This window comes from Mercenaria mercenaria, chromosome 5, assembly GCF_021730395.1.
Source record: "Mercenaria mercenaria strain notata chromosome 5, MADL_Memer_1, whole genome shotgun sequence".
Lineage (NCBI taxonomy): Eukaryota > Metazoa > Mollusca > Bivalvia > Venerida > Veneridae > Mercenaria > Mercenaria mercenaria.
Genome location: NC_069365.1, coordinates 6,019,499 through 6,037,694, shown reverse-complemented (window position 1 = coordinate 6,037,694; position 18,196 = coordinate 6,019,499). Strand labels below are relative to the sequence as shown.

Genomic DNA, 18,196 nt, shown 5'->3' with positions numbered 1-18,196 from the left:
GTGTTCTCATTACTTAGTAACTGCAACAACAAGGAAGTATAAAATGATTCAATGCATTATAGGAACATTCAACTTTTAATCAATAAAATATATGAGCCGCACCATGAGAAAACCAGCATAGTACATTTGCGACCAGCAGTCTGGTCAGGATCCATGTTGTTCGCTAACGGTTATATTTTCTGGTCCTCCGAGACCATTGATTTCAATTCATTTAGATTTGAAAATTGAATACTGCTTAAGCCGGTGCTAGCGGACGTGGGCAGTGTTGCATTTTCCATTACTGCTCATGAACAGACTCAATCAAACCGAGTCCGCAATTTTCACTGTTTGCATTGTTCTCGATGTTTCCGAGGGATCTACTTTACAGGTTATATTTACTTCACAACAGCGGGTGTTAAGTACTGTATGGCGGCCGTAAAAAGTCGCCAAGACTTCATCTCAATGTTGTTATATTTTCTCGTCCTTCGGGATCATTGAATTCAATTCATTTAGATTTGAAAATTGAATACTGCTTAAGCCGGTGCTAGGGGGCGTGGGCAGTGTTGCATTTTCCATTACTGCTCATGAACAGACTAAATCAAACCGAGTCTGCAATTTTCACTGTTTGCATTGTTCTCGATGCTTCCGAGGGATCTACTTTACAGATTATATTCTGTAATTGCTTTAGGCTTTGAAAGCGAACAGCATTGATCCTGACCAGTTTCGTTTTCATAAAATTTTTTAGCTTTCCAGTTTAAAATCCATTAAAGAACATTGTCCTTTTATTTATACACTGCTATAGCTACACTATTGCTAGAAATTTGAAAATAGTTTTGTGTTTGCAATATGTTATGATTTTCATGTAATGGAGAGTGTAAGGTGACATATTGGGAATAGTCTCCACTTCCTTGTGACAAGCGTTACGAAATATTTGCAGATACAAATATAAATTAAAAGACAAAGCACACAATCGCATTCATTTTTTCATACGTAATCATAGCTTTGACATCACAGGGCTATTTGCTATTATTCCCAGATATCTCTCCCCCCTCCCCTCCCCCCCCCCCCCCCCCCCCCCACCCCCTAACGCTGTTGGCTTTTCCCAAGTAAAATGTAACATATCTGTCTTATTTACCGATATTTTATTGATAAAGCTGAAACTAGATACATGTGTATGCTCAGGAAACTGGTGCAGCCACTTCCTGACACTGTTAGGGCATAGGTTTCTTTTTGACAATGCAAGAGAAAATACACTTTCATGTTAGCTTAAATTTAGGGTATTAGTCACGAGTGGGGGAGAGATTGGGGTATGGATACAACAAAATATCCTCAGGAAACAACAGACAAAAGAAACTGTAAAGGTAAATGTTTTAGGGCGGGGATGGGGATAGGAAGGGTTAAATAACAAATGCCCAATTTTTTTTTTTGACTACCAGACTACACCACAGAGTGCACAAGCGCCGACATAAATCATACCATGTCATCATGTCATGTATTGTACCTATGTCTGTTGGTTATATCCTAACGTAAACCCCAAGATGCACAAACTCACGTGCTAACAAGAATCCTATAAAGTTTCAGGACTCCTGGCGAAAATTTTAAGATAGATGGGATATAAATTTGTACGCCCTAATACAAATCCTACGGCGTACGAATTCACAAGCTGAATAATACTCCTATGTGGGTTCTTGTCTCTAGAATTAATACTTTGGACATACATATGCGACATAACTTTGAGGTGTCTTCATAAGTATTAATATTCCTATGTGGGTTCTTGTCTCTAGAATTAATACTTTGGACATACATATGCGACATAACTTTGAGGTGTCTTCATAAGTATTTTTCCTATGTCAAATCCCATGACTGTAGTCTGAAGCACTTCAACTTTACATGCTGAATAAAACCTCCGTAACGTTTTTTTGACTTTAGATCAAATGTTGTTTGAGATGCATGTGGTATAAAAATTTTATGTCGTTTATGTTTATATATGACAAAGTCTAGGGCCATAACTGGGCTGATCGATAGAAATTCCAAATAAAACCACAATTGTAAAACTTCAAATACTGAATAATAACTCTATAATGTTTAATGACTCTTGGTCAAAGAAGTTTTGAGACACGTGTGATGCAAACTTTTAGTTCCTTGAAGCATATTTTGACTAAGTCAAGAGCTATAACTCTGGTCTTGCTGAGTGAGATTGAAAACGAAATCAAATTTCACAATTAATCTTTTTCTCAATATAGTTAGAAATTGTTATTTGAAACATTGCCATATAATGTGCAGATTTGGAATTTCATTTTACGCATATACAAAGTTGCCGTTGGAAATTTGAAAAACCTTAAACATCTAAACAATCATTTCCTTAAAATATGTTGTTTTAATGTTTTAATTGAATTAAAGTGACTTATATTAAACTCATTAAAATTCAAGTATTCTGATTATTTTGCTTATACAAAAAGTTAGGTATAAAGAGTAAATTTTAGTAAGAAATATTCTGATGATGTTATGAAAGTTTGAATAAACCCTTTAGAAAAGGTTCAATTACATTAAATTTGCAAAATTTATTTTTTGTTACTTATTGCATTCTGAGATAAAAGGAAAAGAAAACAATTAACTAGATTTGTGAGTAATCAAATTTACTTAGTCTATATATCCCTTTGAAAGTTTCAATGACAATCATTGACTTTTCTTAAACTGTTCAAAAGTTTAGGAACTTCTCAAAGACAATTCATGAACGACAAATGGCCACAATGTAAAAGAATAGTTCGTGAAATAATAAAGATTTCACAGCTCTTTAACAGTTCATAAACCTATATTCAAAATTTGAAGGGAAGTTCTGAATAGTTCATGAATTTGTAATGGACGTTCAAGAACTCAGACTGTACTTGAACATTTATTTTTTCATTCAAACAAATGTAAGAGCCTATCAGAACAGATTTTTTGTTCTAGAGCAGGACAATAACAGATTTTTGTTCTAGAGCAGGACAATAACAGATCATGAATCCTTTAAGGGACAGTTCCTAAGATGGTCATGAATTTTTTTTAAACATTATTTTCATTTGCTATTTATAAAATGGAACTGTCATATTCTTCAGTTTCAGGAATGAAGCACAGCAGCGTATCATACACCAGTTAAGAGCATATTTCATTTATGTATTAAACGTTTCAAAAGATAATAAAAGAAAAGACTGAAATGTCCTCTTAAAACTCTGAGTTTTTTTTTAAATATTCCTGTGACTTTAACAATCTTCCTATTTCAACTATAATTTTACTGGCATAACACTTCGACATTGGCCTGTGACTGCACGTCAGCAAATACTGATCGCACTCCCAGTGTTTGCATCTGGATGCTTTCTACAGTTAATAGGGGGTACATTTGTTATCGGTATTGTCACTTTGTCCTGGACTATGACCAGGGTGGCAAACGTATTATTTTCTCTCAAGTACGAATGCATAAGATTATCGACGACGGATGACAAAAGACGGACTGTTCAATAGGGATTTTATCAAATAAGGCAATTTCTCGGCGTTGTTGGTTGTGTTGACGGCACACATGTTCGAATAATTTCTCCGCCGAAAAAATCAAGAAGCAGCTTACATAGATAGAAAACGCTATCATTCCATAAATGTCCAGGTCACTTGTAATCATCGCGGTATGTACACATGTTCCTGCACGATATTTGCCTCCCTTCCTAAAAGGGGTTCCCCATTGGGTTTAATGTTAACAAAGTGAATACAGAGTAAACTTTCATAATACAATATTAAAAACAATTTCATTTAATTTATGACTGTGTGCATATGTTGTAGCTGAGTCATATTGTTTGCAGTATACCTCTTTAAACTATCTCTTAATGTGAATGGTTGAAAGTAACTTACCATGCTGGGCAATCAGACAAGGAAGACTGCATAAGAAATAAAGATTGAAAGTACAGGTCAAATTAGTGATGGACAACCTGGGTCTTCCTTTTTTTGTATATTAAGTAGGTTGTAAAAGGTTTCCTGCCTAGCGAGTCTACAAAATGTTTTAGGCCTTTGGCTTCAAATTATTAAATTACACACATGCCCATGTCCTAGACAATTTCAAACAAGTACCCTATAAGTGGATGTAACAGTGATTTTAGCCATATCATAGAGAGAGAAGAAGTGATTTGAAATGTTCTTTTGACCACGTAAAATCAAGTACGCCTTTTCAGAAACAGGACAACATTGCGTTCAATCTTTTTTTTTTTTGTTTCACAGCCAATAGTGACGGATTTTATAATACTTTGTGTTTGTGACAAACACAATGCACAACTTATTTAGATTATGAAAATAAAATCATTTATCCAGCAACATGTTTATGATAAGTATTTTTGCTGATCACTTATCAAGTAACATTTTGAATGTCGGTTCAGCTATTGCAATAAACTATTTCTCCAACTTCCTGCTTCTGATCAGGCGATTTTCTTAAAATCCTCTTTAATAATAGACATGCAGTAATAATAATGCTTTAATAATAATAAACTGAAACTCGCCGAGACGTCGACTGTTTTCATTGGATATTCGTTCAACTAATGGTTGCGTGTATAAAATGTGTTCCTTGTATGATTTTGCGTTTTGTTGCAACTTGTAAGGTGCGCATTAAAAAGGTCTTTTGTATTTTGGGAAAAATATCAAACAATAATTCTGGGGTCATGTTGTCACATTTCAAATAGGAAATAATAGGGGAATTTTGGAAATTTACCGCATTAAGAAAATGCGTTAAGGCCTAGCCGCTGACTGTTCTTGGCTATAAATCATAACAAAATCGTTTTGCAATTACTGTAGATTCGGTACAATTCGCGAATGTTTCATTTTTGCTAATATTTGCGGTCACAGCGACTCGGGTATTCAAACCTATCGTGAATATTGAGAAAATATAAACAACTATGAAGCACGAGTTCTCACTTAACCCCATGTACAATACTTAAAATGGCTTTTTACCTGAAAACTTTACAGATATATCCCCGTAAATTATAACAAGAGACCCATTATCATTTGAGAAATTAAATGAATTATACAGCTTTAGCTAGGCGCACTTACCTGTTTAATTAATACATTATTATTATGGGTCGGGCAGTAGTATGACTTTGGATTTGCTTGAAATATTCTGGCTTCAACATATTGAAAACCAAAATGACACTAACATCAACGAAAATAAAATCTAGTTCCAGGTTATTTTTTCAAAAACAAAAAGCTTTCCATTACTACGATAGCATATACTTCCCCAATAGATACACAATAAGGTTCCCTTAAAAAAGCTGCGCTCAAATTTGGCTAGAAACTTTGGTCATATCATGAACATTAAAATTATCATATTTCTAAAGTATTAACAAATTAAAGCTAATACTACAAAAAAAACTCAGATTCGGGAATCAAACCCGGGATACCACGGAGATTAAAACTACTGCCATCTTGACCAATATACCAAGGGGGATTTGTACTTGGCGACAGTTTACGTAACGCTTTGTAATAAAGGCAGTTTACCTTCGGTACCTCTTGATAAACTTACAAATTTTGAATGGAAAAACAAATAAGTAAAACACAACTAATTCTCATATTTTCAATAACGAAAATTCGTCAGTAACTAAGTTTTAAAGCCTTCTTAAGAAATATAGCAATTATTCCCTGATATCTTAAATTTTTTTCTTATTTTGTCGTCATACGGTCTGGGGGCAAGTCCCTATAAATGCTCTTAAACTTAAGTTTGATAGTTACATAATAAGGTTCGTATATTATTACATAACACTCTTTGTTATTATTTAAGGCTGAATACCAATTGCAACCATGTGAAATCGGCAGTAGCAGTAGCGAAAAAACGTGAAATTGGCAGTAGCAATGTAGCAGTAGCAGCACATGCAGTAGTAAAAACGTGAAATTAGCAGTAGCAGTAGCAGCACAAGCAGTAGTAAAAACGTGAAATTGGCCGTAGCAGTAGCAGTAGCAGCACAAGCAGTAGTAAAAACGTGAAATTGGCAATAGCAGTAGCAGCACTAGCAGTAGCAGAAAACGTGAAATTGGCAGTAGCTGTGACGCAGTAGCCGTAGCAAAACAAAAACACGTCAAATGGACAGAAGCATTAACAGTTTTAGCAATTGCAAATATATTGAAGAAGTAGCAGCAGTAGCACTAGCAGCTGTAGCAGAAGAAAAAGCAGAAACGTGAATTCTATTTTAGCAGGAGCAGAAACGTTCAGTAGCATTGGTAAAATTGTAAATGTAATAGTGGCAGTAGCAAAACTAGAAAATGTGAAATTACTAGTAGCAGTAGCAGAAGTAACAGTAAAATAGTTTTGCAAGTGCTACTGCAGCTTTTGCTACTGCCAGTTTTAAGATTTTGCCACCGCTACTGCTGCTATTACTTCCGCCAGTTTCATGTCATTGCTATTTCTGCTAGTGCTACCGCCGATTTCACGTTTTTGCTACTGCTACTGCTACTGCAACTTTAACGTTTTTGTTTCCGCTACTACAGCTGCTAATGTTATTGCTGCTACTGCTATTGGAGTTGCTGCTACTGCTACTGCTACTTATACAACTTCTGCTGTTATTGCTTCTACTGCTGCTGGTGTTACTGCTGCTACTGGTATTGCTATTACAGCTTCTTTTACTGCTGCTAGTTCTACTGCTACCGCTACTGCTACTGGTACTGCTGCTAGTACTACCTTTACTAGTGCTACTGATACAGCTGCTATTTCTATTGCTACTAATGCGTCTTCTGCCTCTGCTACTGCTACTGCTTTTACCGATTCACGTGCGTACTCACCAAGTGCTCGGGGTGAGCTATTGTGATCACTCACCGTCCGGCGTCCATCGTCCGTCCATTCATACGTACGTCGTCCGTCCGTCCACACTTTCCTTTAAACAACATCTCCTCTAAAACCATTCGGTGGAATTGGATGAAACTTTGCCTGGATGTTCCTTGGGTGGTCCTCTTTCAAAGTTGTTCATATTGTTCCGATTGGCTGCACATAGGGCCGCCAGGGCTAAAACTAGAAAAAAAACTTTAAACGACATCTCCTCTTAAACCCCTGGTCCGATGTTGAAATAATTTTGCTCAAACGGTCTTTTTTTGATCTTCTATGAAGTTTGTTCAAAAAAACATGGCCGCCAGAGGGCGTGGTCACTTTTCCCTATATGCATATATTCATATAGTATAGTGGAAACCAATAAAAATCTTCTTGTATGAAACTGCTGGCCCGATTATGAAATAATTTCACATACAATGGTCCTTGTGTAACCGTCTGCAAAGATTGTTCAAGTTATTACGATTTGTTAAAAAACATGGCCGCCAGGGGGCGTGGTCTCTTTTCACTATATGTATATAGTTGACACTTTAAAAATCTTCTTGTCTGAAACCACATGGCCTAGGGCTTTGATATTTGTAGAAACCGTACTTAAGCTCTTTTCGTACTCCGATATTTGCAAAAATATAGTGTTTTTACATGTGCACCGGTTACGAGTAGACATGTAAACATGGACTCTGTCTTTGAATCTTGGTATGACTGAATGACAGTTGATCTTAGTCATAATATTGATTGACAGTGCATGCTAATGACTTCGTGTAATGCAGAAAGGTATTTTGTTTATAACTGTAATTTCCGATTGAAATCCTCTCAAAACTTGTAAAATTATGGCTTAAATTTGGGCAAAGCTAGCTGTCTTTGCCGTTCACCTGCTGCTAAAAGGCCAAATAAAAAGATTCGGTGCAAGTTATATTTCACTAGTATTACCAGTTTATAAGTTCATACTCCAACAAACATGACAGAGAAATTTGGGCGGTTTTAACCGATCAAAATGTTGGCAAAAGTAGATATTATACGATTATTGCCTTTTTGAAAGTCGATAAATCCTCATAACGGCCGAACTTAAAAGGCAATAATTACTTTATTGTTAAATCTAGCCTACTCATAAGTATAAACATTTTAATACAAATATCTTCAGCCTTTGGTCATTTGTCGCGGTAAATTGTGTACGACATTGCATTGTTCTGATGTCAAACCGTAATGACGTCACAGCTGGCGGTCAATATATGTTTTTGGCTCTGCCTTCGAGTCAATACGACTTTTTATCATTGATCATGTGACTACATCTAGACCAATGGAAAGGACTATAAATATAGATTAATAATAAAAACTAATGACAGCAAACTTAAAGAACCATTATTGCATGTGTTTGATGCCTTCGCTGAAGACAAAGCATCAATGAAAACATAGCCTGGACAAAGCAAGACGGCACGGTCGTGTACTAAGTTAAATCCAGCCAATGTTAGCGTTTTCACTAGAATACGGCTGTAAGATACGTTAATGAAGGACAATTGGTTGGTAGGCTGCAATTAATCGACTAACGAGGCTACCAATAAAAAAAGATTATAACAGGTTATAGAAGATATTAAGTAAGATGAGTACATATCTCCGCCCGTGCCTGAAAAAAATTACCCGGACAGGCACAGTTGGCCTTCATCAATTATCGCTCAATGATATGTTTCCAGATTACCTACAATTATGTCGGTGTGACGTTAATCCAAAGAAACAAAGCAAGGTCAATGGCTGGTGATCTAAATATTTATTGAGATTAATTTTTATCATACTTTATGCATTAAAAGTATATAAACTGTGTGGGTTGGTTTGTATCGTAATAACGATATTAATATAAACTTGCCTACCATTTCACATTTATCAATGCGCATATAGAATTCAACAACTTCCTTCTACCCTGGATATACCCGACAGGAGCTGCAAAATGCAATGTCTGCATATATTTAAAATACACATCACTGGAAACGAAACTGCAGATACTAAGTCATGGAAAATTTTCTGTAATAAACAGATTTTTTGTTATTTATGGTATCTTTGACAATGTTCTATTTCTGCAAGCATTCTCATTGGTCTCTGAAAGAGGAAGCAAGGGAGACTGAGGGTATAAAGGAACACCCAGGCTGTCTGGCTAACTGTCTGTTGCTCGCATCTGAAGATTTCAGGTAAGATATTTTGTAGTAATAATTTATTCCTGTTCGACATCAGATTGTTTGTGAAACTGATTTTGTTGGCTAAAGGGCAGTCGATTTTCTTTGAAATATTTTGATTATTTTGTCATTGCGCACAGATAATTCTATCATAAATCTAAAATTGTTTTAGAAGGAATCATGACTTAATTAATGGTCTGGTATTTATTATGTACCGTTATTTATTAGTAGAAAGTTGTTGTGCTACAATCCTGCTTTTTGAGCAAAATTTCTTCAGGTACAGCTTTTTACGGCGATGTGAAAAGTTTTTTATCATACTTTATGCATTAAAAGTATATAAACTGTGTGGGTTTTTCATTTTTTTTTTTTTTTTTTTTTTTTTTTTTTTGTGGAAAGAAAGGGCGTTGTACTTTTTTCATTTCGTGGAAAATAACACATGTTATTTAAATGGAAAAAAATAATACTTTTAGGTAATTAAAACAATTACATCATATTTCTTAATTCCATGTTAAAACTATTTACAAAACTAACCTTTTATTTTACACAGGAGTTAAAATATACAACGTACTTCCCTAACGTTGAAGACGTATATACAACGAAATATGAGGACAAAAATGCTACATTTTGGTTTGGTGCTTTTCGGGCTCTTACAGTTTTCAGAAAGTTTCCAGGTATGATGTTTTGTACCTTAGAGTGGAGATGGAGCTAAGCGTGCTATTATTATGGTTTAAATAATACTTTCATGGGGTCCATTCTTCCATTAACCCATCCGCTTATCTCAGTAGAGAGGGTTTAAATAATACTTTCATGGGGTCCATTCTTCCATTAACCCATCCGCTTATCTCAGTAGAGAGGGTTTAAATAATACTTTCATGGGGTCCAGTCTTCCATTAACCCATCCGCTTATCTCAGTAGAGAGAGCCGCGAGGTTTGCGAGTTCGATCCCCGGGCGCGGCGTATGTTCTCCTTGACTATTTGGTAAAAACACATTGTGTCTGAAATAATTCGTCCTCCACCTCTGATTCATGTGGAGAAGTTGGCATTACTTGCGGACAATAGGTTTGTACTGGTACAGAATCCAGGAACCCTGGTCAGGTTAACTGTCAAAGAACGGCTTTAACTCCCCTCCCCCGCCACCCCCACCAAAAAGAATCCTTTCATTATCTTTTTTTTTTGCATAACAATACACTCATTCGCTGAGAACTATTATTCTATTCTTATTCGTTATATTTTAAAAGAAGAAAACTAATTGAATATCGCAAATTCTATATTTTGAACATACTATATAAATTATAAATGTTTTAAGTCTAGATAGAAGGCGTGCCAAAATAAAAAGTATGTCTGTTTAATTATGACGCGTTAAATGGTACGATACCCTCACTTAATCACTTAAAAGCATTAAAAGGTTAAGAAGCTCGTCTACAGACACGGGCATCGTAGTTGCTGTTGGTCGTGTTATACTTTCTGAAAACATATACCATACAGTTTAAATACTGCGACTAGGTAAATGGGCGTTTGTTGCTAAATGTTAGGGTTGTGTCCCAATATCATCAGGAGTTGCAATGAGCAGGGATGATTTACGTTATGTGCCCGAAGTTTAAAATCAATAATATTACATGAACGCAAATTTGACTTAACTTACCAATAACTCACTGAAAATATATTAAACCCCGTAAAATTATGTTTGAATGCTGATGTAATGCAAGACAATAACTGTTACCTGTGATCATTGATAATTTGTGCTAACTTCAATGTTTAGTAAAACATTTTAACGTGATTTGCGAGAACCGTCTAATATGTAATACTTATTGGCAAGCAGGTATTTTCACGTAACCTATTTTGATCGATAATGTATTTCAACAGCTCAGATTCCGGATAATAACCACATACAAAAAAATGCCGTGTATTGTTCTGTCGCCTGACAAGTAAACATTTTAATTATTCTCCTTCCTTTTATGGCAATGATTTTATAGCTTACGTAGTTGAAAACCTATCACGGGGATACAGCACGTCTTACAGTTGAAACGTTCATTTATTAAAGTCATAATGACTTTTTCTTTCAATATATGTTTAACATGGTGCTCACATTGTACATAGTAACGATGATATTAAAGTTGAACTTTTGAGAGAAAAGAACAACATCATTGGGCTTGTTTTGCATTTGTAAAATACAGGATATGAGGCAGACTATATAGTCTTGTGCTTAAGAATTAATAATTCATTTACGAACAACTGATAGAAGGTTAATGAAAATTAGCATTGTGTGGAATGCAATGAAAGCATGCACACAATCAGTTTATGTAAGATTTCTAAAAATAATAGGATGACAAACTCGGAGTTGTAGCTATTTGATAAAATTTTATTTAATCTTAGATATTTGGAATAACAAGAAAATTATGGTCACGAAATTCGCAGTCATTTAAAGGAGTTCATCACAATATTTTGTGCGCAGCTCAATCGCGCAGCAAGCGATAACCACTGTAAAGTTCAGGATTCGCCGCCGAAAGTGCACAATTGTCGGATATGCAGAGCACTCGCGCAAAAATATCGTATGTACTGACAATATGGGTCGTGCATCCATATTTATTTTACCTTTAAAAGTGATGGTTTTTATTGGAGCAGTAGTCGTAGGAAGTGCTCGAATCGAATACATTGTAGACAGCAAATTTGAAAGTAAACTATTTCCTCCAGTAATGATGCAGCCGACTGCAAGTCAAATAAAATTCCAGAAAATCTTTACGTAGATCTATCTCCTTCAAGTTCAAATGTGATTTCCTAAAAATGTTATACTTTTTGTGCCCCATCCCGCATTTCACGTAGTAAGACCAGAGTTATGGCCCTTGACAGTCAAATTGTACATAAAGAGTCTAAACATTTGTGTCGCATGTACCTCAAAAGTATATGCGCCAAGAGTCATGAAACCACACAAGAATTAAATTCAGCATGCGAAGTTGTGCACCAGTGCTTTTATTTGAGGTTTCACTCAGTAAAAACAGATTTATGTCCCTTGACGTGGTCAAATATATACGTAAATGGCATGTGAAAGCTTGTGTAGCACGTATCTCAAAAAGTATTTGACCTAGAGGCATGCAACCTTAAAGGAGCATTATTCCGCATGCGAGTAAGAAAACTGGTTAAGAAACTGATAATAACATTGTGCAATTTGTTTTGTAAGAAAAAAAATGTTCATAATTCTTAGGTGGGTGGGGTAATGAAAAAATACTTTTGTGGGTGGAGTGAATATTTTTTAATTTTTCTTGAAAACAAGCACGGGTTGATATTATCTTTTTGGTTTAGATTTTTTTGTCTTACTTCTAGCTTACATAATATAAAATTTGGTAAAATTCTGTCCGCTAGATTTTTCATATCATTAAGAAATACTTCGTGTTTTTCTCAATTTCAGATACTTTCGACATCTTTCAAGAGTAATTTTTCTGGGTTAATAGATCTATATGTGGACATTTCATGCATAATTATAGTGGTTTCATTAATTGTGATGCATAAACAGTAACATCAGAGTGAAACTTTGAATAAATAGTTGTTTGCAGTAGTTTTATTATGACATGTATGTATTGTTTCTGCAAACAAAAATACCGATTTGGTGTTCTTAATAAACTTTAAATATTGCTAAAAGAAGCACGGGTACCTATCATTTTTATTTTTTATTCTAACTTGTCATACATCAATCTATAAATATGCAAAGTTACAAAAAATTCTGTCCGCTAGAAATAATTGTGAAAAACATCTTTAACAAAGCATTAAGCAATACACTCTGGGAAAACATGAAACGAATTTGAAAATTATGAATCTACACGAAGTTAAAGCGGGGAACATAACGGTGACCGGCGCACATTGTAACGTCTTTACCGTCACCCACATGCAGCGTTATGTGCATCATTTCTTACAATATTGGATACATTTTCGCTGGCCGAGGAATCAATCGCAATGTGTAAATAGTGGGCATATTTATTAAGGGATAGAGTTACAGTACACTGTTATTTCAGATACTTCTCGCATTTGCTCAATGACGGTGTTTACGACGTCTTGTGTCTGGTGTGCTGCATATATTTATCATTGCAGCTTTTCGGTCATTCTCGGGATATCTCGTAGATTTGCGATACCATTTATGAACTAGTGCCTGCAAAATATTTTGATGTATCTCAATATCTTGAAACTTCTTAAAGAGTATTTATAGGAGTCAATCCAAATTCTACAGAGAATCTGATGATTCTCCCGTGCGCAGCGGCAACTTCCACTATGCTTTTGACCACCTGGATTTATGACACGTGTATTTTTCAACAATTAATAATGTGACATTTTGTAAATCTGGCAGCGTGACTTCAGAATGATTTACGCTGACGCAGATGTGAACTTTTGGTGGGAATGTTGAAAATATGCGTTGTTATAACAACATGAGGACAGATTACAAATTCTATATTGTTTTGCCGTATGTGTTGCGCAGCTCGCAAGTTTCGGACCTCAGTAAAAACTCATACACATTTTTATGAAGATGTCTTTTGATAAAAATCGAAAAAAGTGTTTTGTTTTTGTTGGGATTAATGTCGCATCGACATAATTACAGGTCATATGGCAACTTACCAGATTTGATTGTGGAGGAAGACCCAAGGTGCCCCTCCGTGCATTATACCAAAAATACATGTTTATGAACTTATTTCAATAGGACGTCGATAAAATAATTTATTCCATTGTTTGGACAACCCTTGTATATCATAACTATCATTCCAAGAATTGTATTAATTTGCTTCTAATTTCAACAGTCGACGCGCCAAGACAACGTTGTGGCTGAGGATGGAACTTCATATAAACTGGACATAACAACATCTGATACAGAGGAAGACATAGAAGTTATTGACTCAAACGGAAACCGTGTTATAGAAGTTGACGTTTTTGCAAAGGTAAACATTTATCAGTATTTTATACTTTATTATACCCGAATGATATAGCATTTCAATTGCTTTACATAATACATGCCAAAATACACCGATTTCAAATCATTGCAATATCAACTAATAACACATGAAATACGAAAGTACATACATAAACCTAAATTAGAAAATGATATTGTCATTGTCGTTGTCATTAATGATGTACTGCCTCGCGGTTCTATGTGGTAAATTACTTTATTTACTGCTTCGCAGTTATATGTGGTATATGCTTGATATACTTTTTTACCGTTCTATGCTGTAAAATACTTGGTCATTTCCCAAAGTATTGTGTACTCTAATTTCATTGTCTACATACATTTAGCCTTAAAATTCATGTTATGGAGAAAACATTCAATATATGACTCAAAGTTTAGGTATAGAAAGACAGGCACTATTTCTTTTCCAGGGATATGTGGTGGACAAACCAGAAAATGATACAACTTGTTACCTTTCCGAGGATGTGAAGGTAACAACATTCGTTCCTTTATCTTTGAAGGAGAATCCATCTAAATTTCATTTTTTTCTACAGAATTTTAAGGCATCGAAGCAACTTTTATGAGAACACATCACACACTGATTAAAATTAAAACGCCTTTTCCATATGTGACAGCTATTTGATTCTAACATCTTATAACAAGTTTGTTATGTTCAATTTTGATTATTCAATAAAGCTTATCTTATCCGGTATGACTGCTGTAACCTGTTAGAATGGAGCTGGTCTCGTGTTGTAATTATGTCGTACTAAACCTATGGCATGCACTTTCAACAATTTAGAATTGCGATGAAACTCAAGCGTATCTAAATCGTTAAGAATTCAAGTTCAAACATCACTCACTTAAATGTTCAATCAACTCATTCATTGAAATGTACCTAGTGGATGATTTAACCTTTTTTTCGCTTGCTCCAGAAACACTATAATCTGCTTTTATCTTGCTCGTATCAATTATATATAAAAAGAACTATTGATGAATTTGTAATGCAAGTATGTGCTGATGTATTGATTTCAAATGGGTTTCAAGAAATTTAGAAATTTCACTTTTATTTGTGTTCTGCTTTTCCCTGTACTTGTTTTCTGACCTAGTATATCTCCTCTCTTTAAAGAAAACAAGAATATCTGGATTTATTTGATACTTCTTTATAATTTAGTCAGGCCAAGATGATTTCTGCTATACTTATGTAAAGATGCTGAAGAAAAACCTGACGGATGACATCTTAAAGAAATGTGAGGGTCGTAATATTTTCCTGCTAATTTCTAAACCTGGTGGTTGCGAAAACGAAGAACAAACTGAGTCTACTACCACAGCGCCTGTCAGTGAAACTGATGAAGGTAAGAAAATGAAATGAAATAAAATGGTAAGAAAACGTCCAAATCTAAATATCACATTTGTGTGTGTGTGTGTGTGTGTGTGTGTGTGTGTGTGTGTGTTGTTATTGTTGTTGCTGTTGCTGCTGTAGTTGTTTTACAGCTATTAGGTATTAGCCAGAGCGATTTTTCCTTTATTTCTGGGATTAATTGCGGAAATATTGATAAAAGGGCTCAAAATTGTATCACTTCTTGTCTCTTTCGCGGATTCTAGAACACTCAGTAATAATCACATTTAACTAAAACGAGACGTTATTTCCAATTCTAAGTGCTCTTTTTCTTTTCAGGAAACAAGAGAGTTAAACGTGCGTTCTGTTACCGCTACTATTACTGGACCATACGAAGTGTTGTAGGCTGTTGCAGGAGATTATTTGGAGTCTGTGTTCGTTACTGCTATCAGTTACAATATGTACGTTTCACAATTACACGATGCTATTGATAATGTAGAGACAGTGACGTTTAGCCGTTGCAATCATTTCCTGTCCCAATTTTGATTTGAACTCGAAGCAGACTTTCATAACAAAACATGTTTAACTGTACATGACTGAAAATTTATTTATGATCAAAAGTAAATAATATATCTACTAGTATTCAATTTATAGAAAAGTTAGACGTTTTAGATAAGTTTTCGAAACGTAATTCATTTAACAGAAAGATAAATATGAACTTGTACTTTTTTTCAAAAGGAAAATATCTTATAATAACTTGATTTGCAAATGGGAAACATTTCAGAGCACTGTTTTGTTTATATATCTCCAATGACCATCTTGCTATGTATGTTCACTGTGTGTGTTGAAATATTTTTTTCTTTTATTGTTACTTTTCTTTTGCTTTTGCCAATATCGACATTTCAACATTAACTTTCAAATGAATTTTAGAAAATTTATTATTCATGTCTTATGTTTTATTGCAAACACAAACAATGTAAGATTATTTTTTTGTAAAACAATTTATTTATTTCAAATATCTTCATGTTTTCTTTTAAAATATAAAGGCAAACTTTCTGAGGCAAATGTGTGTTACAAACTTGAACAAAGAAGTTTTTATTTTTTTTTCTCGAAACAAGACGCAAAAACGTTTACAGTCATAAATATAAACACTTTTCTTCTATTCCTTTTATTTGAGAATGGATTACAGGTATGTTTTCAAATATAACTAAATGATATTGGCAAACATAGTTTTGTGTATATAGCTACTATAGCATATCTGTCCATATTTTATTTTGTTCTTTGTAAAAAACTGATATCTTTTAACTGTCCCTAATATTTGTTTCCTGTAATAAATTCCTAACGTTACTTACTGGTGTTCGCTTTAGTTTGCCTCATGTTTCAGCGAATCTATCCCTTTTTATCCCGACTTTTCGTTGATTAAGTGTCGCACTTCTGCGTTGTGATTACTATACACTTCAAAAGCAACACATGTTTATTAAAAGTTTATAATATGTTTTAAAGTCTTTGAGGTTCTAGTGTTCTTTCTCACTAACTTATAAAATAAAGGAATATTTCCGAAATTTAGATCTAGAGCCAAAAATTAGTTTAAGGAAATGTTAATGGAAAATGAGTTAGCCTGATGGTAACCGTGTCCAAACTGAAACTTGGGCAGTTTGTGCCCTTCTTTTCTATACTTTAGGTCATGTGACAATCACATGCCTGTCGCCTTTTGCAGAATACTCTGCAATGATTGGCCAAAGCTGCTTTTACTCTTGACTGACTCAGCTTCTGGCTGGTTTGGCCGGGACTTCTGACCAAGTCACGTTTTCTAACATATTGAGAAATATTGTAGGTTTATTCTTCGGACACGGTACAAACGTTGGTACACATAATTAACAATTTATTTTTTTTGACCTCGCATTAACTGGGCATTGGGAAGCCTAGGATGGTCTCTAACAATACACCATCTGCATACTTATATAAAGCTTGACCGATTTAAAGTACATGTGTACTTTAATTACATGTACATGGTAAGCCATAGTATTACATAAGGAGGGCTATTGTACTCGCTCAAATTCGGCCCCAGCAGCTAAAGTTTTGTGGCAAGGTTCTCGACTTTACTATATTTTCTTGAATACTGTCCCTATTATCATCAATATTCACATTCGGTTGGTATAGGGGAAACATCAGGTAGTTTAGGGCCATTTGTAATTAAGTTTAAGGTCATTTGACTCAAATGTTGTAAATAATGTTGGATAAAATTTTATGATAAGCTTCTCTAATTCACTATATCTTCTTAACTGCTGTAGCTACAACCCTCAACCCTCACACAAATATATAATAGTAAGTGACAGACAACACCTAGTTTAGGATCAGGTACCTAAAAGGTCAATGACAGCATGGTTAAATGATGTAAAAGTGATGGTAAAAGTTTTATGACAAGCTTCTCAATTTTACTATATCTAATTAACTACTGTTCGTTGTATTATTAAACTCACATAGGGCTTGATTTTAATAAGGAAAGTCATCTTTTGGTTTAAAAACAATGATGATGGTGCACCTAACCTCACTCGTAGCCCACTATATTCCAAAGTCACAGGACAGTGTAAATACGACAAGGTACCTAAATGATCAACGTCACTTGGATCAGATTTTGCAATATTGTAGGTGAAAGTTTAATGTCACGCTTCTCAGTTTCGCTTATACCTCATGGAGCTTCTTAGTTCTAGTACCACCACACTTTTAACCCTACCCACACCTCCACTCCTTCCTGGATCCTACCCTCCCCACCACAAAAAATACATAACTAACACTCACTCGAAACATCCCATAACTTACATCTAATGATATTTCTTAGATTTTCTCTTACACAGCTGCCTCGGCCCGACCCCTCATATGCCCCTCCAACCCCGACCTAACCTAGAAAATGTTGTTGATTTTTACATTCTACATAATCTCCCCCACGAAAAACAACAACAACAACAACAACAACAAAAATC

At 34.8% G+C, this 18,196-nt stretch overlaps 1 protein-coding gene across 1 annotated transcript; it reads left to right on the top strand.

Moving 5' to 3' along the window:
* The first annotated feature begins 8,936 nt into the window (after positions 1 to 8,936).
* LOC123556347 (uncharacterized) lies at positions 8,937 to 16,562 on the top strand. The gene is made up of 6 exons (XM_045346980.2): positions 8,937 to 8,973; positions 9,506 to 9,629; positions 13,737 to 13,874; positions 14,311 to 14,370; positions 15,051 to 15,231; positions 15,555 to 16,562. Exons 2-6 carry the CDS (start codon positions 9,561 to 9,563, stop codon positions 15,704 to 15,706), a joined length of 600 nt encoding a protein of 199 aa, XP_045202915.2. The 5' UTR covers positions 8,937 to 8,973; positions 9,506 to 9,560; the 3' UTR covers positions 15,707 to 16,562.
* Positions 16,563 to 18,196: the final 1,634 nt, after the last annotated feature.

Bases quoted from the DNA above. Each gene is read 5' to 3' on its own strand.
- LOC123556347 (XM_045346980.2), top strand. From the start codon at position 9,561: ATGAGGACAAAAATGCTACATTTTGGTTTGGTGCTTTTCGGGCTCTTA. The intron at 9,630-13,736 runs GTATGATGTTTT...TAATTTCAACAG, and splicing joins AGTTTTCAGAAAGTTTCCAG to TCGACGCGCCAAGACAACGT. The intron at 14,371-15,050 runs GTAACAACATTC...TTTATAATTTAG, and splicing joins ACCTTTCCGAGGATGTGAAG to TCAGGCCAAGATGATTTCTG.